Consider the following 22800-nt stretch of genomic DNA (forward strand, 5'->3'; position numbering starts at 1 on the left):
AGGGCTTGGTGCTGGTGCTGCTGGAGTATCACAAACCAGAGGTGAGGCCATGATCACCTCAGTGCCGTCACAGCATCAGCTCTGCCCAGGGCACAATGTCCTCACTCCCAGGGCGTTGGAGATGGCTGATGCCGACACCACTGTGATCCCCATGTGCTGCCACTGGTGGTGATGGTGGCACACAGCCGGGCTCTGCCCGTGCCAGCAGCTCAGTGTGGGGCAGCCAGCAGTGCTGAGGGCTGTGTGGGGCAGAGCCTCATCTCCCTGGCGCCACATCTCCCCAGCGTGTGCGGTGGGTGAGCAGGAGAGGAGCGAGGCCAGCGCTGCCGTCACCACCTCTTCAGCCCTGTTTATCATTACCTGCTGCTTACACACCTCCAGCCAAGTTTCCATCCGCCCACAGGACACCCAGCGAGCTTATATCCACAGCTATCCAGGGAGAGACAGTGGCCAAAGGCTCCTCCAGCCCTGTGCCTGTGGGAGCGGGCACAGAGGCGTTCAGTTGCCACATCCCCATTTCCCCAGGATGAAGCACTGCCAGAACCCATCACCATGACTAGCCAGGTGCAAATGTAAGGGAAGATCCCCTGGGTGCTCCAGGGCCCTTAGGGACAGCCTGGGGACACCTGTGCCACTGCTGGAGCATCACCTCCACTGAGTCACAGACTGATGGAGCTGAATGCCCGGGAGGTGGCACAGCAGGGGACATGTCCTGCCTCCGCAGGGCCTGGGGACCCTGCTGTCCAGGGCGGGCAGCCAGTGTGCAGGGGGCTGGTGTCCGCACTTGCCCCATGCCCAGGGGCTCTTGGCCAGCTGCCCCCACAATCATTAACCCAGTGAGGCCCTGGCAGCTCTGGCTGTCACTCATTGACAGGGTCGGGGCTGAAGTCCTTGGCCATGCCGGCCCTGCAGCTTCCCGTACTCCATCAGCAGTGCTGGGTAAACAAGCTCCTGGCACTGCCCCTTGCTGCCAGTCCGGGTGGCACTGGAGCCCAGGGCTGGCCCCAGCTCTGCCAGGGCCTGGGGAAGGCTCTGTGGGGGAGAGGAGGGTTGAAAGGACGTTGCTGCTGGGAAAAGCACAATCCAGCCCTGTTGACAGAGGAAGGAAAGAAAGGTACATCCAGGCAATGCTCTTTATTTCCCCTGGTTCCACAGCACAGACAGAACTGAGCAGCATCACAGAGACACAGGGGGGCTCTGACTAAGGCCACAGGGCTGCAGCTGGCTGTGGCAGCAAAGGGCTGGGTGGCCATGCCCCCATCTCTGGGCAAGCCTGGGGGCCCTGGGTCACCCCTCTGCCTCTGGCCAGGCAGTGGTGATGGAGTGGCTCCCCAAGGCACAGCCAGGAAGGGCTCTGGCACGTATGGACTGGGGAGGGATCTCCTGGCTGCTGTTGGGGGAACGTCTCCATTGCAGATTCTGTCTGGGACCTCTGGGGACACGGGGCTGCTGGGCATGGGGACCAGCAGCACACAGCCAGGACTGGCAGATCGAGGCTCAAGGCTCCTGGCAGGAATGACAGGCTGGGCACACGCTGGGGACCCGCACACCAGGCTGAGGTGCTCACACCCAAGGGTGCTGCATTCTTCTGGCACAAGACAGAGCTGTCTTGGCAGGCTGAGCGCCCACACCCCAGTGGGGATGGGGCAGGGGGAGATGGGGATTTGCTCCTGCCTGTCCCTCAGCAGCCACCCACGCAGGATCTCCGGCAGGGAGGAGGAAGGCTTTTTTGGCACCATCTGCTGGCTCTGCCTCTGGCTGCCCGGGGCAGGAACCATGTGCCCTGCTCCAAGCAGTGCTACTGTGGCAGGATCAGGCCATGCTCACGCAATGCAGACGTAACAACCCGCCCGGGGCACAGCCTGGCAGGGCGACACTCACCCTCCCCAGGAAGGGTGGACTTGCAAATCAACAACTGGGCAGCCCTGTTCCCACGGGGCCAGGGCTGGATCTGGCTCTGAGCTCTGGGCACACTTCTCCTGACCCTGCCTGCCCACGGCACCGGAGTTCAGGACTGGAGCCTGCCTTTCCTCCCCACCCACCCTGTCTATCCTGCACACCCTGCAGCTGGAAGGGAGCTTTCCCCACCCAGAGAGCGAGTGGGGCTGTGTCAGCCCGACGCGGGCAGGATGTGCTGGGCAGGCAGCTCTGCTGCAGGCAGAGGCACTGGGCAGGACGGTGCCAGGGATGTTGCACTGCTTTGCAACGAGGGTTCAAACTATGTACAAGAGTCCCTTGACGTGCACCGGGATGGCCCCACCGAGGGGCACGGCAGCTGCTCAGCCACTCACAGCGACACGACATGACAGCGTGGGACAGGACGTGGATGGATCTGCAGTCTGGGCAGTGTCAGCGGTGCAGGGCAGGGGCTGTCAGGCCCCTCTTGAACCCCAGCATGGCCTGGGGGTGCCATGCACCGGGTGTGGACGTGCAGCAGCACTCATCAGAGCTTGTGGTCGAACGAAGGCTGAGCCAGCGCAGGCTCTTCCTGAGGGCAGCTGCTTTCCTCAGAGCCAGCCTGAGGGGCACTGGGCTGATGTGACCCCTCACAGGCACTGTTGTCCTGCACGGGGAGCTGGAGGAAGTCAGGCAGGACCAGGTCCTCCTTAGAGAGCAGCCCACGCTGGTCGTTGGCCCGGCAGCTCTGGGCACGGTTCAGCAGCTCCACCAGCCCTGGGGAAATGCAGATCAAGCACCTGAGCCAGGCACTGGGGCTTTGTCCTAGCACCTCAGCTGCCCTCTCCACCTGATATGACCCTGAATATGTCCCAGGCACAGCACCAGCACCCTCTCCCTGCTCCACGCCAGACCCCAACAGCCCACAGCCCATTCCCAGCTTCATGGGACCCTGCAGCCATCCCCAGCACACCAGGGGCTCTGCATCCCTCAGCCTGCGCTTTGCCCCAGCCCCTCAGGATTCAGACAGGCCAGGTCTCACCTTCCAGGTCGTACGTGCGCCGGTTGAGGTTCATGGCAGCTGAAGACTGTGGCCTGGAGAAGGAGGAGGGCATCTCCCATCGCGTGTCAGGCTCTGCTCCTGTTGGGCTTCCCTCCTGCAAGGAGCAGCCCAGGCCTCAGCCACGGGGCGAGGAGGCAGCACTGCCCCGGGCTGTGTCCCCATCACCCTCCCACAGCCTGGCTCCTGCCTTGGCACCCACTGCCCAGCCCCGTGGCAGGTGCTGGCACCACAGCAGGGCCCAGCTTCCCTGCGGACCACGACAGCAGCTGTGAGGGCATCTCTAACGAGGGCTGGTGGGATTTGATGCTCACCTCACTCCGGAGCAGAGAGGGGGCAGCCGCAGCCTCAGTGCTCCCCACCACTCGTACGCCTGCAAGGGAAGTCATGCTCAGTGCCCCATTCCAGCATCCTGGTCCTGGCCAGGCAGGGACAGGATGGGCCCTGTCCCAGGGAGCCACGGCCAGCAGAAAACAGCCTGACCCTCTGAGTACCCTTCAGGGTGATGTGGCTTGAGGGGACATGGCTTGGGAGGGAGGACACTTTACCTGCTGGTGTTTCCAAGACAAGTTTCTGAGCAGACACTGTGCTGACCAGCTTCTCCAAGTCCAGGGTGGCTGGCTCACCTTGCTGCAACAGAACAGCAGCCAGTGTCACACTCACTGTGGCACGGGAAAGGCAGCCAGGCTGAGGACCTGCTTGGCCAGACCCCACTGGGCCAGCACAGGCAACACCCACTGCTCCCTCCCAGCACAAGCAGGATGTCACAGCCCATCCCAAAACCAGTGATTCTAGGAGCCCACAGGCTGCCCCCGGCACACAGCGGGATGTCACAGCCCATCCCAAAAACAGTGATTCTAGGAGCCCACAGGCTGCCCCCAGCACACAGCGGGATGTCACAGCCCATCCCAAAACCAGTGATTCTAGGAGCTCACAGGCTGCCCCGGCACACACCGCTGCTCCCCACGACCTGCTCAGAGCCAGCAGCCCTGGCCTGAGCCCCAAGCCCAGGGCTCCCCCAAAGGCCGGGGCTGGCCGTGCCTGCCGAGCCCCCCGGCTCACCCTGCGCAGCAGCGCCTGCTCCACGCTCACGCCGTACTTGCCCAGCACGGGCTGCAGCGCCTCCCGGATGCGCTTGGTCGACTTGGCTGTGATGCGGATGGTCTTGTTGAGGGAGGAGATTTCCAGGCTGCAGAGGGGAGGAAGAGGTGGTTGCAGGCAGGAGCAGAGCCAGGGCACTCGGGACTGCCCGGGGTACTGGGTTTCAGGCACTGTGGATGGCCCCAAAGCTCCCACTCACTCAAAGCTTATCCTGTTCTCCAGCTTCACCTCCTGGTCTGCCAACACGGAGCACTCCTGGTCCAGCACCAACGCTTTCTGCAGGAGACAATCCATCAGGAGAGAGCCGGCAGAGCAGCACATTGTCCTGGCACGGGGATGGTTTGGCTGGCAGAAACCCTGCTCCCCACTGCCTGCCCTACCTGCTCATTCCCCACCAGGAAGACCTTGATGTCGGGGAGGCTGAAGCCGCGTTTCTCACATATCCCTGCCAGCATGTCCCGGATGGAGCGGCCGGGCCGGACAGCGGCCAGCGAGGCCGTGCCGTCGGGCAGGTACACGCAGCAGTACTTCATGGCTTTGGCTGGCAGCTCTGCCTCGCTGCCCCCCAGGCTCTTCTGCTGGCCCTGAGGGAGGGATGCGCTGGATTGAGCCCAGCCAGTGGCAGCGTGGTGCCGTGGCGTTGGCGTGGTGCCCACTCACCTCCGTCCAGGGGCTGGCGGCCGTGCTGGCCGAGGACAAGAAACCCAGGTCCAGGCTGGCTGAGGAGTTGAGTGAGCCCTGGGACTCCCTCCACATGGCGCTCCTGCTGCCTTCTCCCCCCTCTAGGACAGACAGAGGGACGGTGGTGGGGACGTGAACACCCCTCAGGGTGGTGAGGCCCCTCTGTCCTGCTCAGCAGAGCACTCACCTGCCCAGGACGGCTCCCGCCGCTCTCCCTTCCTGAAGGAGCGCTGGAGGCTGCGGTTGGCACCGCTGCCCGCTGTCTCCACGCCCAGTGGCAGCGACTTGCCCAGCTTCAGCTTCGTCTTCTGGGGTCAATTGAGCAGCATCTCAGCATGGCAACACCTGAGCTTTCCCCTTCCCTTTCCCTGGTCCCCTGACTGCTTGTCTGTGCTCAGCCCGGGGTTGAGCAGCGGGGAAGGGACCCAGCACCACGGGGACATGTCCCCATTCCCCGTTCCCCCTCACTCACCTTGCTGAGGTCAGGAGGGGGGCTGTTGCTGCGGGAGTGGGGCCGCAGGTCGGGCAGGGGCTGGCCCTGGCTCTCTGCCCGCAGGCAGGCCTGGTAGAGTGGGGATTTCACAAAACGCGTGTAGCTGTCAAACTTCATCAGGTTGAAGATCTGGAAAGGGAGGATGTGCATGCTTCAGACCCCTGCACCCCTCCAGGCTCTGGCCACTGCCCCATGGCACAGCCCCACGGTGGCAGCAGGGATGCTGGGTGACATGAGGTGTGGTCCCACAGCCCCCGTGCTGTGGGTGGAGCTCAGGTGCTGCCATACCTGGAGCTGCTGGATGCGAAACATGTCTGGGGAGGGGGTGGCCAGCATGTCCTCCCCAATCCAGGCCTGCTTGTCAATGTTCACAGGACTGACCGAGTGGCTGGAGAGGAACTCATCATAGATCCGCCGTGCCTCCTGGGCCAGCTGAGGGGACAGGAGGCCAGGCTGGGACCAGCAACCCCCCCCCACCAAGGGAGCTCCCTGCTCACCCCACAGAGACACCTGAGCCTTGAAGAACCAACCTGCCCCGGGACCAGCTCAGTACCTGGGCTTCAGGACCAAGCTCTGGGCACAACACACCAGTGTCTCCATAGAGGTACAACCTGAGGGAGGAACCCTCCCCTGCAGCCACCTGGCTCTGTCCCCGTGATCCCCTGTCTAGCTCTGCCCTTGGTCTTGTCCCCCCAGAAACACTCTCCACCCTCTGGCAGTCCCGGGCTGGGGAAGCACATCCTGCTCTGTGGGGTGGGCAGTCCCAGCTGTGGCTTTTCAGATGCACATCACATCCATGTCTTTATTCCTTCTGCAGAGTCCCCAGCCTGCTCAGCCCCCCAGAAAAGGGGTCTGCCAGCACCTCTGGACATGCAGCTGGACAGCTCTGCCCACATCCCTCCCAGCAGCTGTGAGCAAAGCTGCCCAGAGCTGGTACCTGCTGTGTGTCAGTGGCTGGGATCTGCTGGAAGCGCTCACATGCCTGCCAAAAGTAGACGTTTTCAGCACTGAACTCCTTCTTGAGGAACTCCTGCAGGGCAGAGAGATCTGCTGCTCTGGTGGCACTGTGCCTGTGGGACAGTCGGTGTCCCACAGTGGATGGGGGCGGGGGCTGAGCTCTGGGCTGTGACACTCACGGTGAAGTAGGTGACAGCCACGCGGTCCTGCAGCAGCGTCTCGAAGGATTCAGCCCAGCTGACCACAGAGCCCTGTGTGGATCCACACGTGGCTGGTGGGGCTGGCAGGCTGTTCACACTGTGGTTGCTGCCACGGGCCCGGGAGGTATTTAACTCTGAGAGAGAAAAAGGGTCACTTCTGGCTGTCTCCCTGTCCCCTAATGTCACCCCCCAGTGCCAGCAGACCTCCATCTGTCCCATCTGGATCAGACCTGGTGAGTGCTGGGTAGGGAACATGAGGAGCATCACGGTGGCGTCCTTGGAGGATCGAGCACCAGGATGACACAGCTGGCACTTCCTGGCATGACAGCTCTCCCTGCCAGTGCTGGCAGTTGTGCCCACCCTGGGTGTCACCGTGACTCCACCAGTGACTCATCTCCTGGGGTAAGACAGCCATGGCAAGGCACCCAGCCAGCAGGGAGAGCGGAGTGGAAGGGGACACAGAGGGCACACGGAGTGGAGGGAAGCTTGGAAGATGGGCAGAGGTGCCTGAACCCACTTTCTCTACTCCTCTGGCCAAGACGAGGGACAAACCCACCATGTGGAGGGCACAAAAAGTGTCATTTCCAGCTCCCAACCCTGAGGAAACCCCACTTTGGGGAAACCCAGGGTGACCATGTGTTCAGAAAGATGGAAGTTCCCAGGGGCAACCCCAGCTTTGCAACTGGTTTGACTGGTGTGCAGCTGGGAGCAGGGGGTCATTTCCAAGAGAAGGTAAGGGTATGGAAACAGTGCTGTCCTGGCAAAGCTGGCAGGAATGGAGGAGGTGTGTCAGGCTGCTCCTTTGCCAGGCTCCCCTACTTATCCTCCTGGTGGGCTAAACCATGAATAACTGGGGCCAACACAGCTAAACAAACCATCTGAGATATCCAGTGCACAGTCAGACTGACAGACTGACAGACTGACAGACAGACAGACTCCATCAGAGAATCTGGGGCTGGCTGGTACCCAGGTTCTCCTTGCCCCAGGAAGCCACTCAGCCCCCAGCACCCCAAAGTGCCAGCTGAGCAGCCAGAGGGAGGGACAGGCACCAGGGGCCATGCAGGAGGGATGGGGGGACATGGCCAGTGCTGGGCAGAGGGCTCAGCCCTGCACCCACCCATGGCACAGCCTGTGCTGACACAGGACCTCGCTGCCTGCTGGCTCCCTGCCCCTGGCACCAGGCTGCCTGTGGGCTTCCCCCTCCCCTGAAGATGATGCTGGCCTCCTGTCCCGGGCAAAGAGCAGCCTTACCTCCATCCGACACGGCCGGGCCCTGTGGGAGTGGAAAGAAGAGAGGTGAGAGGGGCTACATGGCATCTGCTGGCCTGGTGGAGTGGCAGCAGCACCAGGGCAAGCCCAGCCTGAGCCCAGAGCAAAAGACACTGTCAGCAAACACTGCTCTGGTGTTACCTGCCCTGTGGCACAGGCAGGACACAGAACTTCCAACCCAGGGCAGTGAGGAGAGAGTTACAGAGGGGGTACAGCCTTTCTCCTACCTCTCCACGGCCTGGGGCCAGGCCAGCAAATGGGAAAGGGCAGCTGCTATCAGATGTAACCCTGCCACCCCAAACAAGAAGGGAGGAGAGAAGCAGCCTCCACGGCACAGGAAGAGGAGGGGAGGAGGGGAGGGAAGGAAGGACAACCACAGCCCCAAGCAGGCAAACTGCCTGTTCCCTCCTTCCCTGGAGCTACCAGAGGGCAGATGCCCAAAAGCAGGGACCAGGTGCTGCCAACCCAGGGCACATCAGGGCAGGGTGTCCTGCAGCACCCGCTGGGCCATCCCAGACAGGGATGGAGTAGCCAAGCAGGGAGATGGGCAGAGCCTCTGCAGCCAAAGCCCAGCCACGCACTCGCTGTGTCTCATCACCTGCTTGGGGCCACATTCCAGTGGTGCCCACATTCCAGTGGTGCCCACATTCCAGTGGTGTCCTTGGCCCAGCTGGCCCGTGCCCCCCTCACAGCTCCCGACTGTCTCCATGCCAGGCCCACAATCCCAGCCCTGCCTTTCCCTGCACCCCACCCCACATTCCTCTGCCATGTCTCTTACCCCAGTCCCACGTCCCTCTATCCTGCCAGCTCCGCGCTCCTCCCCGTCCATCCCTGCTGCCCGCACCCACAGCCCTGCCCGCGCCGGCCAGGCACAGACACCAGCGCTGCTGGCTCCGGTGACCCCACCGCCATCCGCCACCGCCTGTGCACTGCCCGGTGCCACACATCCCCTTACAACGCTGCCAAGCCTCACAAACCCCTGCTGCTCGCTGCCCGGCCCCATCCCTGCCTGTTACCCAGCCCTAGACGCGCTGCCTGCCCTAAAACCCCTCCGCAGCTCCGCCGGCTTGGGATGCCCATCCTGCCCGTCCTGCCCAGAAGCCCCACACCCTCCCACCTGCCCGTTTCCTGACTCCACGCATCCCTCTGTGTGCCCGTTTCCTGACTCCACGCATCCCTCTGTGTGCCCGTTATCCGCTCCACACCCGCTGCCCGCCCGGTCCGCACTCCCGCACATGCATCTCCCGCCGGCCCGGTACCGAGCTCCCCGCCGCGCCCCCGCGGGTGGGCACCGGCGCTCCGGGGATGGGGACCGGCGCCCCGGGCACTCACCATGCGCCCGTTGTGGACCACCAGCAGTTTGCCCTTGCCCTGCATGCCTGGCTCGGCCCGGCCCGGCCCGGCCCGGCGCGCTACGGGCGCGGCCCGCGGCCCCGCAGCATCCCCGGCCGGCGGCGCGGCTCTCCCGGCCCGGCCCGGCCCGGCGCTCCCGGCACTCGCACACTACCGCTTTCGGCTCCCACAGGAAGTGTCACCATGGGAACCGAGACCGCAGCGGGGGGAGCGGGGCCGCCCGCCCGCCCCGCGCCGCCGGCACCGCCCCGGCGGACACCGGCTCCAGCTCCGGGCCAGGAGCCGCCGCGGCGCCGCCGCATCTCCGTCCCCGTCTCCATCTGCATCAGCATCCGTTATCCCGTTCCCATCTGCATCCCTGTTTCCCATCCCCATCCCGTTCATTCCCCATCTGCATCCACATCCGCGATCCCGTCTCCATCTGCATCCTTTTTCCATCCCCATCCCTGTCCCTGTCTCCATCCACATCTACATCCGTGACCACATCCCCATCTGCATCCCTGTTCCCAAACCCATCCCGGTCTCCAATCCCAGCACGGCTGGGGTCGCCACCCTGTTGTCCCCCTCCCCACAGCCTGAGCGGGCTCCTCCCAGCCACCAAATCACCCCAGGGAAGGGGGGTGCAGGGGCAGGGGGACATCAGCAGCTCCCGGACATCACATCACCCCAGGGAAGGGGGGTGCAGGGGCAGGGGGACATCAGCAGGCCCAGCACACGCTGCCACCATCCTGGTGCCACTTGCCCTGGTCACAGAGGGTGTGGGGCTGGCCCCAGGGCCAGCGTTTGGGGAGGGCTGCCTGTGCCAGCAGAACCTGGCAGGGAGGAGCAGTGGACGTGCAGCTTGGAGTCACCAAACTGATGCCTAAGCAGTTTTGCCCATCTCCTAAGGTCGGGGTTCCATGTTGATCAGCAACCACAAACCAGTGGAGGATATTTTGGGTTATTTGTTAGGAAATCTCAGTAACTAACAGCGCAGGATAAACCGCAGAGCACCATGGCAACCCGCTCAGGGAAATGCTAATAACGGGGATGTAAGGTGGGTGATTAACCTATCAAAAGCAGAACCCTAACATTAAGTTGGGTGCAGATCTATGCAGAAAAAAATGCATAGAAACTTTCCCACCATGAGCAGGCAAAAAAAGCAGAGCACCACAAGCAGCCACAGACCTGGCAGGGTCTCTGGGTGGAGGGAACAGAGGGTGGCACCTCTGGCTGCCCCTCTGCCCCCTGCCACTGCATGCAGCAGCAGTGGGATGAGGGGTGATCATGCTGCTCCCCTCTGCTTTGTCGGAGTGTGGCTGTGTTGTTTGGCTTGGCTTTGCCACCAGAGTTATAAATAAAAATGTCTCTCCAAGAGTGCGTGACTCACGGTCCTCACCACAAGGATAACCTCTCTGCTGGGAAACCTGATCTGAGGATGGAACTGCAGCATGCAGGAATCAAAGACATTGCTTAACTAACGCACTTAATCCAAACGGAGAACAGATGAGCCCCTCACCCCACCTGGGTTGGGGGTGGGCTGCTGGAGAATGTGTCTGAGCCCCTCTGGACGCCTGTCCGGTGTCATCCCCAAGCTCCAGCTGCTGCCAGCCCAGCCCTCAACCTGCTCCAGGGCCTGGTGGTTTCCCTTGGGCAGCAGTGGGGAGCTGTGGCAGTCGCTGACGTGGCTTTAAACAAGCTCAGCAATTTCTTCTGCCACCCTGCAAGGGGACAGCGTGTGGGCGCTGGTGTTGCCTCAACGTGAGGTATCCCAGCGTGTGAGGCTGTGCCAGCCCCGTGCCTGGGCACAGCATCCCCCCAGGCTGGCACCCCTGCCCCATGGGGAGAGGGATGCTCTGTGCCCCAGTGCCCCAGCCCGGGGGGACCTGGTTTATCCCGGGGGTAGGCGACGGCGGGGCGACAGCTGGCTGGAGGATTTGCCGAGGGCATTATTTAATGCTGTGGGTAAATGGAGGAACAGCAGCTAATTCCGGAGCCCGTAATCCTCTTCCTCCCCCGGGGACGGGGAGCGTGCCAGTCACGAACCCACCGGCGGGCCCCGGGGACGAGCCCCCGCAGCTCCCCAGGCGGTGCCGCGGCCGCAGCGACTCCCAGACCATGGGGGATGTGCAGAAGGTAAGCGGGGTCCGGCGACATCCCACCGGCTCCGGGGGGGAGTGCAGCACCAGCTCTCAGCGGTGGTGCCAGGAGGGCTGGCAGAGCAGGGCTCTGCTGGGGCATGGCCCCCCAGCGTGCCCAGGAGCTGGGAGTGCTCCCAGGGCTGGGACAGCACAGCCAGGAAGGGGGGGATTGGGGCTGGGCAGATCTGCTGTGGGGCCACCCCAAGCCTGAACACCTTGGGAGCCGGGCCTTGATGCTCGCTCAGGCCATGGACACAAGGTACCCAAAGCCAACAGCATGCCCAGTTCCCCCCTCCCAAACACCCAAACAAGGGAGCCAGCACCCCACAGGGCTCCCCTAGCCCCCCCGGCCCCCAGGGGCTGCTCTCTGTCATCCAGAAGCTGAAGGGATCGCCGGAGCAGGAGCTCCGCATCGTCCTGCTGGGGCTGGATAACGCGGGCAAGACGACCCTGCTGAAGCGCCTGGCGTCCGAGGAGGTCAGCACCATCACCCCCACACAGGTAGGGGCTGCAGGGGGCCACGGGCGGGGCGGAGGGCGCGGGTCCCACCCATCCCCTGGGTGATGCTGGGGTTTGTGTCCCCACGCAGGGATTCAACATCAAGAGCGTGCAGTCCCACGGTTTGAAGCTGAATGTTTGGGATATCGGGGGGCAGCGCTCCATCCGCCCCTACTGGAAGAAGTATCTGGGCAGCACAGACCTGCTGGTGAGCGGGGCAGCACCGCCGGGCCTGTGCATGCTGTGTGGGCCCCAAGAAGGGCTGTGCAGCCGGGCAAGAAGGAGCCCCTGACTGTCCCTTTTGTCCCCACGGCAGATTTATGTCATTGACAGCGCTGACCAGAAGCGTTTCGAGGAGACAGGGCAGGTATGAGTGGGTGAGGGGTGTCCTGGGGCTCAGATCTGTATGGCACCAGCTCTTTGGGGACGAGGGGGAAGCAAAGCTGCTCTGAATTACGGGGCAGCGCTGCAAGGAGGGGCCATGCTGTCCCCAGAGCTCGGTGGGAAGGCTCAAGATCTCAGCAGGCAGAGATACCCCACTTGGCCCAGCAGCTCCCCTTCAGCTGGGATGCTCCAAGGCTGCCCAGCACCGGGGTGACAGTGGTGAAAGTGACCCCTCAGTCCCCAGCCCTCATCCCACCCCTCCAGCGCCCCGTTAATGATACAGCCAGACAAAGGTTTATGAGCAGCAAATTCAGCTACAAACCCTGGGATTGGAGCTTTAAGAGGGGAAGGTGAGACTCCAAGTGCCAGCCCCGGCTGTTCCCGCACCAGACGGCGGTGTGGGTGTGCCAGACAGCTTGGGACTGCCAGGAGCCTCCTGCAGCTGCCCTTTGCCCAGGGCTCTCAGTGCTGGGAGGATTTCAGTCCTCAAGTAGCCCTGCATGGGGCTCCTGGGCTGATGGAGCTCCAGGAAGTGAAGCTCCTTTGGGAACTTCTCTCCCTTGGAATGTAAAGATTCCTTATCTGCCATGAGCAGCAGAGAGGAGGGATGGGGCATTCGGAGGGCTGAGGTGTCCAGCTCATGCTGGGCAGCTCCGTAAAGGAGGGCAGCAGCCCTGGGAGAAGTTTCTCTCTTGGCAGGAGCTGGCAGAGCTCACGGAAGACGAGTCCCTCACGGGGGTCCCGCTGCTGGTGTTTGCCAACAAGCAGGACCTGGTGACTGCAGCACCCGCGGCCGAAATCGCAGAAGGGCTGAGCCTGCACACCTACCGGGACCGGGAGTGGCAGATCCAGGCCTGCTCGGCCCTGTCTGGGGAAGGGGTGCAGGTAAGGCTGGGGGCCTGTGGGCTCAGCAGAGCTGGGAGAGGGCCCAAGGGCCTGCGCTCACATCCTTCTTCCCTCCAGGATGGGATGAACTGGATTTCCAGCCAGATCATGAACAGGAAGAAGTGAGAGCTGCAAAGTGCCAGACAGGACTGAGCTGCAGGTCCCTATGCCACGGCCAACCCCCCTCAGCTCCCCCTGAGCCACGGCTGGGCCCTGAGCCTCACACTGCCATGCTCGGATGATTTTCCCACCCAGTCTTCCACTAATCAATCGGCTTCCCCTCTCCCTGCCTCCTGGCCTTCCATGGGCTCCTCGCACCCCTGACTCCCCTGCCGCCCCCGTGCTGGTGGAGGGAAGCACGTGTCCCACCGTGCTGAGGGCTCGCACACCTCCAGCATGAGAACTCGCCCAGGACTTGTCCATCCAGCTGCTCTCACACCCTGCAGGGGCTGCTGTGACCCACACACTGTCCCCGGGCACCCCGACACGGCGCTGGCTACCCCGCCAGGCACCCGAGTGCTGTGTCCCCCTGTGTTCCCGCAGGATGGAACTGGTGCTGCCCCAGCCCTGGCAGCCGCTCTGGAAAGCTTCCCTTCAGCACCTCCATGCGCGCACAGGACTCGGGACAAGCACGAAGACGGCACCGGTCACCAACGGAGGGATGCGCCCGGTGCCAGCGGGGGCTGCTCGGTGCCGCCGAGGGCTCCCGTACCCTGTCCCTGTTGGTACCGCACGCGTTGTGCCCCGGGCGGGGCTGCGGGTGCCTGGCTGTGGGTGCCCATCCGGAGGGCCGGGAGATTCCGCTGCCCGGCCACCACGGCTCCGTGGCGGAGGGACGGGGGGAGACCTGCGGGAGCGGGGCGGGGGCTGCCCCGCGGCCTCAATAAAGGCCGTGACCTCCACGCTGCCTCGGCCTGTCCTTGGGCTCTGCGGCCCGGCGAGGCCCGCGGGGCCCTTCCCGAGCCCGTTGTTCCCGGACCCATTCCCCGGCCCATCCCGGGGCTGCTCCCGGACCCGTTCCCCGTGCCCATCCCGGGGCTGTTCCCGAGTCCAGTGTTCCTGTTCCCTGTGCCCATCCCGGGGCCGTTCCCGAGGCCATTGCTCCTGTTCGTGTTCCCTGTGCCCATCCCAGGGCCGTTCCGAGCCCATTGTTCGCGGACCTGTTCCCCGTGCCCATCCCGGGGCCATTCCCGAGTCCAGTGTTCCTGTTCCTGTTCCCTGTGTCCACACCGGGGCTGTTCCGAGTCCATTGTTCCCGAGCCCGTTCCCCGTGCCCATCCCGGGGCCATTCCCGAGTCCAGTGTTCCTGTTCCTGTTCCCTGTGTCCACACCGGGGCTGTTCCGAGTCCATTGTTCCCGAGCCCGTTCCCCGTGCCCATCCCAGGGCCATTCCCGAGTCCAGTGTTCCTGTTCCCCGTGTCCATCCCGGGGCTGTTCCCGAGTCCATTGCTCCTGCTCCTGTTCCCTGTGTCCACACCGGGGCTGTTCGAGCCCATTGTTCCCGAGCCCGTTCCCCGTGCCCACACCGGGGCTGTTCGAGCCCATTGTTCCCGAGCCCGTTCCCCGTGCCCATCCCGAGCCCATTGTTCCCGTTCCCGGGACTCGTCGGCACGAGCCGCGCACGTGAGGGGGCCCAGGGAAGGCGGGCGGACTACATCTCCCGGCACGCCCCGCGCCGCCGAGCGCCCGTAACGCACGCCGGAGGCCGTTCGGCCCGCTCCTCCCGCCTCCCGCCGCTCTACGGGAGAAGCGCGCCCCGCTGGCCCCGCCCTTCTCTCCTGCCATAGGCGAGCAATGATGCCGCTCACGCCTGGGGGCGGGACCGCAGGGAGTGCGGGTTTCTAATTGGTCGCTGCGGTTGCGAGGCGGGGCTGAGGGCGGGGCGCCGGAAGGCGGAAGCGGAGCATGGCGGCGGGTGCGGGCGGGCTGGTGGCGGCGGCCGCGCTGCTGTTGGCCCTGGCCGGGCCGCGCCCGGCGCCCGCCGAGCTCACGGATGGCAACAGCGAGCACCTGAAGCGGGAGCACTCGCTGATGAAGCCGTACCAGGGTGAGCGCGGGGCCGGGGGGACGCTCAGGGCGCCCCGCGAGCGGCCCGGGCTGACCCGCGCTCCGTTCGCCCCTCTGCAGGCGCGGGCTCCGCCGCGATGCCGCTGTGGGACTTCACGGGCAGCACCATGGTCACCAGCCAGTACGTCCGCCTGACGCCCGACGAGCGCAGCCGGGAGGGCTCCATCTGGAACCGCGTGGTGAGAGCCCGGGGCGGGACGGGCGGGCGGGGGTCGGGACGGCCCTGGCGCCTCACGCCCTGACGCCGCTGGGCTTCCTCCCACAGCCCTGCTTCCTCAAGGACTGGGAGCTCCACGTCCACTTCAAGATCCACGGAGCCGGCAAGAAGAACCTGCACGGGGACGGGCTGGCGCTGTGGTACACGCAGGAACGCCTGACGCCAGGTCGGTGGCGGGAGCGGCCGGCCCGCAGCACACCGGGCCCGTCCCGGAAGGCAGCTGGCCAGGGACGGCTCTGAGCTCCCCGCTCTGGTTTCACTAGGCTGGGGTGACGTGTCCCCTGTGTTCCGCCCGGGCAGCTGGTGCCCTCAGCCACCTGCTTGGCAGTGAACAGCTTGTAGAGCTCAGAACTCTCTTGGCACACTTTCTCACCTCCTTCTGTCTCTCCCTCTCTCCACCCCTCTGCCCTGTTCTAGGTCCTGTCTTTGGCAGCAAGGACAACTTCCATGGGCTGGCTATTTTCCTTGATACCTATCCCAATGATGAGGCGACGGAGGTGAGTGCTCCAGGCAGCTTGTGCAGTGCCCAGCCAGCTGTTCCCTTCTGCTCCCGGTGCTTCTCACCTGATCCAAGGAGAAGTCTCTCCCTAGCTGGGCATGGTCTCCTCTTCATGTCCTGGGAGTTGGTAAAGAGAAGAGTTTGTGTGCATTAATGGAGATGAGGAGCTCCTTGCTCTTTCTTGTGCTGCTCTTGGCTGCACAGATGTTTCCAGGGCATCTTCTCTGTGCAGGAGAGCAGGCACAGAGCTGGTGTAAACCCAGCACCATCTGTAATATTCATCCTGAGTGTCGTTCCCTGACCTCTGTGCTTTGGATACTCATCCTGTGATGTTTCTGCCCTTATTTTCTCTTTGCAACCTGTGTGTTTCTGAAAGAAACTCCTGGCCTGCCTTTTTGCTCCAGAATTCCCATGGCCACGGGACAGATCCGTGCTGTGAGAGCTGGGGATCCTTTTCTTCTGCCCTGCTGTGTGTTTGTGGATCTCATTATGGCACAGTCAGAAAACAAAAGTGTGCTTTGGGGTCTGTACCATCAAATCCACGATACTTCAGCCATAAAGCCCCTGGAAATTACCCATCTCCCTGTTGTCTTGATGCTCATGGGAGGTGAATTCCTGCCTCCAGTTGTCCTCTCCTGGTGTAGGTAATCCACTGATCGCAAAACCCTGTGTGTGGTTTTGCTGCTTCTGTAGAATTCTGTCCATTCTGGGTCTTGTTCTCTGTTCTCACACTTCTTGTCTTCAAGGAATGACTGGATGTGGCACTCAGGGCTAGCTGACCAGGTGGGGATTAGTCACAGGTTGGACTGAATGCTCTCAGAGGTCTTTTCCAACCTAAATAATTCTGGGATTTTTACCCAGCCACTCTGCAAGTGTGGGACACTGATTGACCTGGCCATGGAGTACAGGGTGGGTTGAATCACAGCTTGGGGGTCTTGAAATGGGAGCTCAGGAAGGGTGGGTGTGCTTGAGGCAGCTCTGGCTTGCTTCAGAGGCAGCTTTAGGTGGAGCAGCAGCCGTGCCCATCCCGTGCTCCGTGCTTGACCAGGGCCCTGCTGCCGTGCCGTGCTCCCTGTGCGGGCTCTGGCCGTGCCTGGGAGCTGCCACAGCCCCTGTCTGTCCCCACAGCGCGTGTTCCCCTACATCTCAGCCATGGTCAACAACGGCTCCCTGAGCTACGAGCACAGCAAGGACGGGCGCTGGACGGAGCTGGCCGGCTGCTCGGCCGACCTGCGCAACCAGAACCACGACACCTTCCTGGCCGTGCGCTACTCCCGCGGCCGGCTCACGGTGAGACCCATGGGGCCCTGCTTCTCCGGGGGCAGAGCTGGCTCTGCCAGGGTCACAGTCCCGGAGATGGGATGCCAGGCTCAGCCACTGCCTCTCTGGCACCGCCAGCTCCACAGAGGTGCAGCCAGGCAGGATAGTGGCGCGGCAAAAGTGGGTGTGGAGTGTCCTTAAGTGGAGATGTTAATGAATCATCTGGACACAATCTGTGATTTGGGATGGCCCTGCTTGAGCGGGGAGGTCGGACCCTGCCCTGTGGTTCTGAACATTCCTGGTGTGACCCTCTCATGGTTTTGCAGGTGATGACTGACGTGGAAGACAAGAACGAGTGGAAGAACTGCATCGACATCGCAGGGGTGCAGCTGCCAACCGGGTACTTCTTTGGTGCTTCTGCTGGCACTGGAGATCTCTCTGGTGAGAGGGGCTTTGCTCAGGGTGGTTGGAGCCTGGATTAGGTGACCCTGTCTTGGCAGGGGATTTGGATCGCCAGAGGTCCCTTCCAACCCTAAAAGCTCTTGTGATTTTGTGATTGTAACACTGGATGCAGTGGATCCTTTCTCTGAATTGTTCACCGGGCTCTTGAGACCCTTTTGGGACCCATGGCTGGGGAAAGGAGACACCTGAGAGCTAAGGAACCTCTTTGGATTGCGGTTTGATACCTGGGGATGAGGGTGGCTTGAGAGGGAAGGAGACTGGACCTGGCAGAGGACAGTGAGGGGTGCTCTGAGTGTCTGGACATCTCCGAGCTTCTGATGGCGTTTGATGCTCATGGTTGTTCCCCAGACAATCACGACATTATCTCGATGAAGCTGTTCCAGCTCATGGTGGAGCACCCTGTAGAAGATGACACCGTTGACTGGACCAAGATCGAGCCCAGGGTCAGCCTCCTTAAATCCCCCAAAGGTGAGCCTGGGGGCTTTGGAAACCTTCAGTGGGGGATTGGGAGGTTGGGGCTGGACTCTGGAAGGCGATGAAGTCGTGACACCTGGCAGAACTTCACGGGAGCCGAGGCGCTGTTGGTCTCTGCAGCTGTTCTTTCCCTTGCAGACAACGTGGATGACCCGACGGGGAATTTCCGGAGCGGGCCGCTGACGGGCTGGAAGGTGTTCCTGCTCCTGCTCTGTGCGCTGCTGGGCATCATCGTCTGCGCTGTGGTGGGAGCCGTGGTCTTCCAGAAGCGCCAGGAACGGAACAAGCGTTTCTACTAGCGGAGCACCTGTGCCCAAACCCATCTTTTTTTATGGGGAGCTGTAAAAAAACTGTGGTTTCTAAATGCTGTTTCTGAGAAATACCAGAAGTATTTTCTTACCTGTCTGTTTGGCTGTAACCCCTGCCCGGCCCTTGGACTGAGGGGGGTGATGCCCGCTGGCTCCCCAGAGCTCTGCTGAGGCAGCCTGGAGGTTGCTCCCCGGTTTTTCCAGCGCTCCCCCCCGCCTTGCTGGGACTTGCTGTGCTGCCTGGGGCAGGTGTGAACGTGAGGGGCTGAGGGGAGGGGGCTGCGATGGGGCATTAAAGGACTGACACCACCCGCGGCTCTGGCTCTGTGTGATGGGGAGAGAAGGGAGGGAGGATGGGCAGTGCTGGAGGAACTGGGACGTCTCAGCTTTCTGGGGGTGCAGGGAGGCAATCCCGGGAGGGTCCCAAAGGCTCCACGGCCGCGGCTCTGTGCTCACCGGCGCCTGCCGGGGCTGTGCTCAGGGGTCCCCGCGGTTTCCGGAGGAGCCCCGGGGAGGGGTGGCGGTGGGACGGGACGGAGGGAATGTCCCCGGCGGCCGGTCCCGCCTCCGTCCCGCCCCTTCGGCGGAAGAGAGCGGGGCCGTGTTTCCGGGGGAGCGGGGGGAGCGGCGGGCGCAGCCAGCGTGTCCCGGGGCCGGGGGCCGGGCGGGCGCCATGGGCCCGGCCCGCCGCAGGGACGCGCTCCGGCTGCGCGGCGGAGGGTGAGCCCGGCGGGAGCGGGGGGCGCACCGGGGACTGGGGGACCCGGGGGATGCTATCGGGGGGGCGGGGGGGGGCACCGGGCGCTGGGGGACCCGGGGGATGCTATCGGGGAGCGGGGGGCGCACCGGAGGCTGGGGGGACTCGGGGGATGCTCTTGGGGGGCGGGGGGCGCACCGGGGGCTGGGGGGACTCGGGGGATGCTATCGGGGAGCGGGGGACGGGGGTCGCACCGGGGGTTGGGGGGACTCGGGGGATGCTAGCGGGGAGCGGGGACGCACCGGGGGCTGGGGGGACTCGGGGGACGCTGTCGGGGGACGGGGGGTCCCACCGTGCGCTGACCCCGCGCCATCCCGCAGCTCGCCGCCGCTCCTGCGGCTCTTCCCCGGGCGCCTGTCCGCCTTCCCGCTGTTCCTGCTGGCGCTGCTGCTGGGCTTCGCTTCGCTGCTCTGGCTGCAGCTCAGCTGCTCGGGCGAGGGCCCGGCGCCGGGCGGGCAGCAGCGGGGCGCTCCCCGGCAGCCCTGCCCGCCCCCCGCGCCGCCGCAGCCGCCCGAGGAGGAGCCGGCGTGGGGGCCGCACCGGCTGGCGCTGCTGGTGCCCTTCCGAGAGCGCTTCGAGGAGCTGCTGGCCTTCGTGCCCTACATGCACCGCTTCCTCAGCAAGAAGAGGATCCGCCACCGCATCTTCATCCTCAACCAAGTGGATCATTTCAGGTAGCGTCTCCCCGTGCCGAGGGGGTCCTGCCCGAAGCTCTCTGAGTGCTGGGAGGGTGTTGCAGAGAAGCGGAGGATCGGGGCAGCAGGGTGTCAGGGGCAGCGTGTGATGCTCTCCCCAGAGCTGCTCATTCTAGAGCTCAGGGATGGACAGAGTGGTGGTTTGCTTCCTTCTTCCTTAGCAAGAGTAGAATCTTAGCATAGAATCCTTTATCCTCGGGTATTTCAGCTTTCTCCCCAGTGTCACGGGTCTGCAGCAGCAAACATGTGGGGACTCTGCAAGTCAAGGACAGGCCATGGGGTGTTTGGAAACGCTGTCGCCCCCAGCTCACCGTGCAGGGGTGCAGCTGCAGGATGCAGTGCCGTGTTTGTATGTGTCCCTGTTTGGGGTCCAGTCAGGCACTGAGCACTGGGGGATGTGTGGGGACAGTGGCTGCTGTGCGTGGCACTGAGAGCCCCCAGTGCCGCGGCAGGTTTAACAGGGCATCCCTGATCAACGTGGGCTTCCTGGAGAGCGGCAACGACACCGACTACATCGCCATGCACGACGTGGATCTCCTGCCCCTCAACGAGCACCTGGACTACAGCTTCCCAGAGGCTGGGCCCTTCCACGTGGCATCCCCCGAGCTGCACCCGCTCTACCACTACAAGACCTACGTGGGTGGCATCCTGCTGCTCACCAAGCAGCACTATGAGTTGGTGAGCTCCCGGGAGGGATGTCCTGGACAGTTTGGAACAGGAGCTGTGACATTACCGTGGTGAACTTGGGAAGTGGGGACAGCAGTCAGAATGGTCTGGGGACAGAGGCTGTTGTCTGAGCTGCTGGGGGGCTGGACAGGGGAGGCTGGGCTGGTGTCTGCTCCTCTGAGGCCGTGGAGCTGTGCTCATCTTGGCTGCTCTGGCGCTGCTCTCGTTCCAGTGCAATGGCATGTCTAACCGCTTCTGGGGCTGGGGACGGGAGGACGATGAGTTTTATCGACGTATCAAAGGAGCTGGCCTCCAGGTAAGGGCTCTCTGCACCCTCCTGGCTTGAAATTGCCCTTTTTTTACATCTCTTCACCTGTCTCTCACTGTGACCACCCAGTCTGGGGTGTGGGGAATGCAGCCCTACACTCCAGCAGCAGGTGCAGGAGTTTTCCAGTAGCTTTATGGAAGCTCTGCTCTTCTCCCAGGTTCGTCGTCCCTCTGGAATCACAACTGGATACGAGACTTTCCAGCACCTGCATGACCCAGCCTGGAGGAAGAGAGACCAGAAGCGCATCGCTGCGCAGAAGCAGGTGAGACCTGTGCTGAGGGGAGCCACGGGAAATGGGGGCTGTGGTCACCACGTGCTCTGAGCCCTCCTTGCTCGTGTCCTCCTCTGCCAGCTCTGGCTCCTTCCCCGGGCACTGGGTGCTTCTCCCTTCCAGCCTGGGCCGAGCAGTGTCTCTCTCCCTCAGGAGCAGTTCAAGGTGGATCGGGAAGGAGGCCTGAACAACGTCAGGTACCGAGTCGAGTCACGGACAGATCTGAGCGTGGCAGGAGCCCCTTGCACCGTCCTTAATATCCTGCTGGACTGTGACACAAACGAGACCCCCTGGTGCACGTTTGGCTGAGCCCGTCCCCACGTGCCAGTCGCGTGCTCTGTGCTGGTGCCAAGGCTCCCTGGCTGCCGTGCAGCTGCCTGGAGCGGGCAGGGATTTGCAGCGGATGAGCGTGGCAGTGCTGGCGAGACACAGAGGAGCAGAAGAGGCTGAGAACTGGACTTTGCTGGGAGCAACAGAAGAGGCTGGGAGTGGGACTCGCTGGTGTCGCTGCAGGCGCTGGTGCTGCCTCCCAGGGCAGGTGCAGGAGGTGGCTTTCCTGTGCTGGACATGGCTGAGCTGCCACGCAGCTCAGAGGACAATAAAGAACTGTCAGGGCACCTGTGAGTTGTGAATGCCCTGGGCTGTGCTGGCACTACTCCATTTTCCTGTTCCCTTCACCTTCCTTCAGCACACCTGTTCTGGCTTGGCCCCAGCTCCTCTCTGTGTGACTCTGAGCTCTGAGCTGCTCTGGCTCAGAGGCCAAGCCAGTCCGAAACGGGCTCTGAGAGAGATGATGCCTCTTCCAGCTGCCAGGCACCCCCAGGGCTGGGCTGTTGGCATTTCACTGCAGGAAGTGGTTGTGGTTGAGCCGTGCCCAAGCCCCAGCATCCACAGCACTGCTGGGTGTCAGCACTTGTAGGCCAGGACCTCTCTGGGGTGAGGAGGAGAGCTCTGGCCGTGCTTTCCTTGCCTGCCTTCCGTGGCGTGTGCTGCCTCAGCCTTTCGGGGGGGGTTGGAAGATCGGATGTCTCGCTGGGGTCTTGGCACACGTTGTGGGTGCTGTTGCCTCCTCAGGCTGGGTAGACCCAGCTGAACAGCCAGTACCTCTCTGTTCAGCCCCACCACCAGCACTGGCACCAGGCCCTCTGCGTTTCCTGGCCCCTTCTGTCCCCATCTCCTGCCTGCCACTTCCTGGAGTGCTTGCTTTGCATCCTCAGAGAGAAGCTGTTGCCATCCTGGGAAGACAAGTGGATCCAGAGAAGAATGAGGGAAAAAAGCATCAGAGCCAAGTACAGGGCTCATGTACCCTGTAGGGGCAGTGGGATGAGGTGTCGGGAGGGATCCGGTGCCTTCTTTCTGTGCTGCTCTGGAGCTGGGAGAGGAGTCTGGAGCCTTTGGATAGAGTGATCCCCCCTCTGGGGCAGGGATTGAGGTGCTGGTGCAGGGTGGAGAGGATCTGCTTTGCATCATGGAAGCAGCAGGGTCAGCCTCAGGGAGATACAGGGCTACGCTGTCCCAGAGCTCCTGGTGGCCTCTCCAGCCTGGTGGCTCCGAAGCAGTGCTGGTATCTGGCATGGAGGTGCACTTCTGGTGCACTTCTCCACAGGTGTTCCAGGACCAGTTATGCCCTTGCTGTGGGCAGCCAGAGGGCGAGACTGGCCCAGCAGCCCCACTCTGCCTCTCCATGGCACGGGTTTGGGACCAGCCATCTGTATGGCAGCCCCTTCCCGGTGCCTGAAGCGCAGCCAGGGCTGGTGGAGGCAGATCAAAGTATTTCTCTGCGCCGTTCAAAATAGATGACACAGTTTGGGGCAGGTTTCATGGAGACGTAGCTGTGCAGAAACAGAGAGCATATGTGCACCTCGCACTTCGCTCAGCGCTCCAGGCTCCTCTCCCGCT

At 63.2% G+C, this 22800-nt stretch overlaps 4 protein-coding genes across 7 annotated transcripts; 3 read left to right on the plus strand and 1 right to left on the minus strand.

Annotated features, from left to right (window-relative positions):
• Nucleotides 1–884: 884 nt before the first annotated feature.
• On the minus strand, nt 885–9248 carry RGS14 (regulator of G protein signaling 14). Of its 3 annotated transcripts, none has more exons than XM_038150521.1 (15): nt 8990–9248; nt 7640–7661; nt 6368–6522; nt 6169–6261; nt 5520–5663; nt 5211–5360; nt 4926–5043; nt 4718–4839; nt 4438–4641; nt 4257–4333; nt 4019–4145; nt 3505–3586; nt 3271–3329; nt 2939–3053; nt 885–2673 (listed from the first exon to the last, which is right to left on the minus strand). In XM_038150521.1, exons 1-15 carry the CDS (start codon nt 9032–9034, stop codon nt 2444–2446), a joined length of 1743 nt encoding a protein of 580 aa, XP_038006449.1. In that variant the 5' UTR covers nt 9035–9248; the 3' UTR covers nt 885–2443. The 3 variants fall into 3 exon arrangements, with proteins under 3 accessions (XP_038006449.1, XP_038006448.1, XP_038006450.1); XM_038150520.1 differs by having other exon boundaries at nt 896–2673; nt 4926–5046; nt 8990–9207; XM_038150522.1 differs by having other exon boundaries at nt 2581–2696; nt 4926–5046; nt 8990–9207.
• A 1478-nt stretch (nt 9249–10726) lies between these two features.
• On the plus strand, nt 10727–13799 carry LOC119706425 (ADP-ribosylation factor-like protein 3). 2 transcript variants are annotated; one of them, XM_038150123.1, is made up of 7 exons: nt 10727–11125; nt 11488–11631; nt 11720–11836; nt 11945–11995; nt 12712–12897; nt 12976–13057; nt 13205–13799. In XM_038150123.1, the coding sequence occupies exons 1-6, from the start codon at nt 10829–10831 to the stop codon at nt 13021–13023; spliced, it is 843 nt and encodes a 280-aa protein (XP_038006051.1). In that variant the 5' UTR covers nt 10727–10828; the 3' UTR covers nt 13024–13057; nt 13205–13799. The 2 variants fall into 2 exon arrangements, with proteins under 2 accessions (XP_038006051.1, XP_038006050.1); XM_038150122.1 differs by having other exon boundaries at nt 10734–11125; nt 12976–13799.
• A 968-nt stretch (nt 13800–14767) lies between these two features.
• Nucleotides 14768–18495, plus strand: LMAN2 (lectin, mannose binding 2). The gene is made up of 8 exons (XM_038150375.1): nt 14768–14944; nt 15025–15143; nt 15230–15347; nt 15599–15678; nt 16809–16970; nt 17267–17381; nt 17751–17870; nt 18015–18495. The coding sequence occupies exons 1-8, from the start codon at nt 14803–14805 to the stop codon at nt 18173–18175; spliced, it is 1017 nt and encodes a 338-aa protein (XP_038006303.1). The 5' UTR covers nt 14768–14802; the 3' UTR covers nt 18176–18495.
• A 252-nt stretch (nt 18496–18747) lies between these two features.
• Nucleotides 18748–21556, plus strand: B4GALT7 (beta-1,4-galactosyltransferase 7). Its single transcript, XM_038150374.1, has 6 exons — nt 18748–18904; nt 19262–19615; nt 20089–20314; nt 20535–20618; nt 20788–20892; nt 21055–21556. Exons 1-6 carry the CDS (start codon nt 18858–18860, stop codon nt 21208–21210), a joined length of 972 nt encoding a protein of 323 aa, XP_038006302.1. The 5' UTR covers nt 18748–18857; the 3' UTR covers nt 21211–21556.
• The last annotated feature ends 1244 nt before the right edge of the window (nt 21557–22800 follow it).

The sequence above is a fragment of the Motacilla alba genome, chromosome 13 (genome assembly GCF_015832195.1).
Source record: "Motacilla alba alba isolate MOTALB_02 chromosome 13, Motacilla_alba_V1.0_pri, whole genome shotgun sequence".
Taxonomy (NCBI): Eukaryota; Metazoa; Chordata; class Aves; order Passeriformes; family Motacillidae; genus Motacilla; species Motacilla alba.

Excerpts from the sequence above, each read along its gene's own strand:
- LMAN2 (XM_038150375.1), top strand. The coding sequence starts at position 14,803 with ATGGCGGCGGGTGCGGGCGGGCTGGTGGCGGCGGCCGCGCTGCTGTTG. Across the intron at positions 14,945-15,024 it reads GCTGATGAAGCCGTACCAGG|GCGCGGGCTCCGCCGCGATG; the intron begins GTGAGCGCGGGG and ends GCCCCTCTGCAG. Across the intron at positions 15,679-16,808 it reads CCAATGATGAGGCGACGGAG|CGCGTGTTCCCCTACATCTC; the intron begins GTGAGTGCTCCA and ends CTGTCCCCACAG.
- B4GALT7 (XM_038150374.1), top strand. The coding sequence starts at position 18,858 with ATGGGCCCGGCCCGCCGCAGGGACGCGCTCCGGCTGCGCGGCGGAGG. Across the intron at positions 20,619-20,787 it reads TCAAAGGAGCTGGCCTCCAG|GTTCGTCGTCCCTCTGGAAT; the intron begins GTAAGGGCTCTC and ends CTCTTCTCCCAG. Across the intron at positions 20,893-21,054 it reads GCATCGCTGCGCAGAAGCAG|GAGCAGTTCAAGGTGGATCG; the intron begins GTGAGACCTGTG and ends TCTCTCCCTCAG.
- LOC119706425 (XM_038150123.1), top strand. The coding sequence starts at position 10,829 with ATGGGGAGAGGGATGCTCTGTGCCCCAGTGCCCCAGCCCGGGGGGACC. Across the intron at positions 11,126-11,487 it reads CCATGGGGGATGTGCAGAAG|GGGCTGCTCTCTGTCATCCA; the intron begins GTAAGCGGGGTC and ends CCCGGCCCCCAG. Across the intron at positions 11,837-11,944 it reads TGGGCAGCACAGACCTGCTG|ATTTATGTCATTGACAGCGC; the intron begins GTGAGCGGGGCA and ends TCCCCACGGCAG.
- RGS14 (XM_038150520.1), bottom strand. The coding sequence starts at position 9,034 with ATGCAGGGCAAGGGCAAACTGCTGGTGGTCCACAACGGGCGCATG. Across the intron at positions 5,047-5,210 it reads CCCCTCCTGACCTCAGCAAG|AAGACGAAGCTGAAGCTGGG; the intron begins GTGAGTGAGGGG and ends AATTGACCCCAG. Across the intron at positions 4,840-4,925 it reads GCGGGAGCCGTCCTGGGCAG|AGGGGGGAGAAGGCAGCAGG; the intron begins GTGAGTGCTCTG and ends TGTCTGTCCTAG.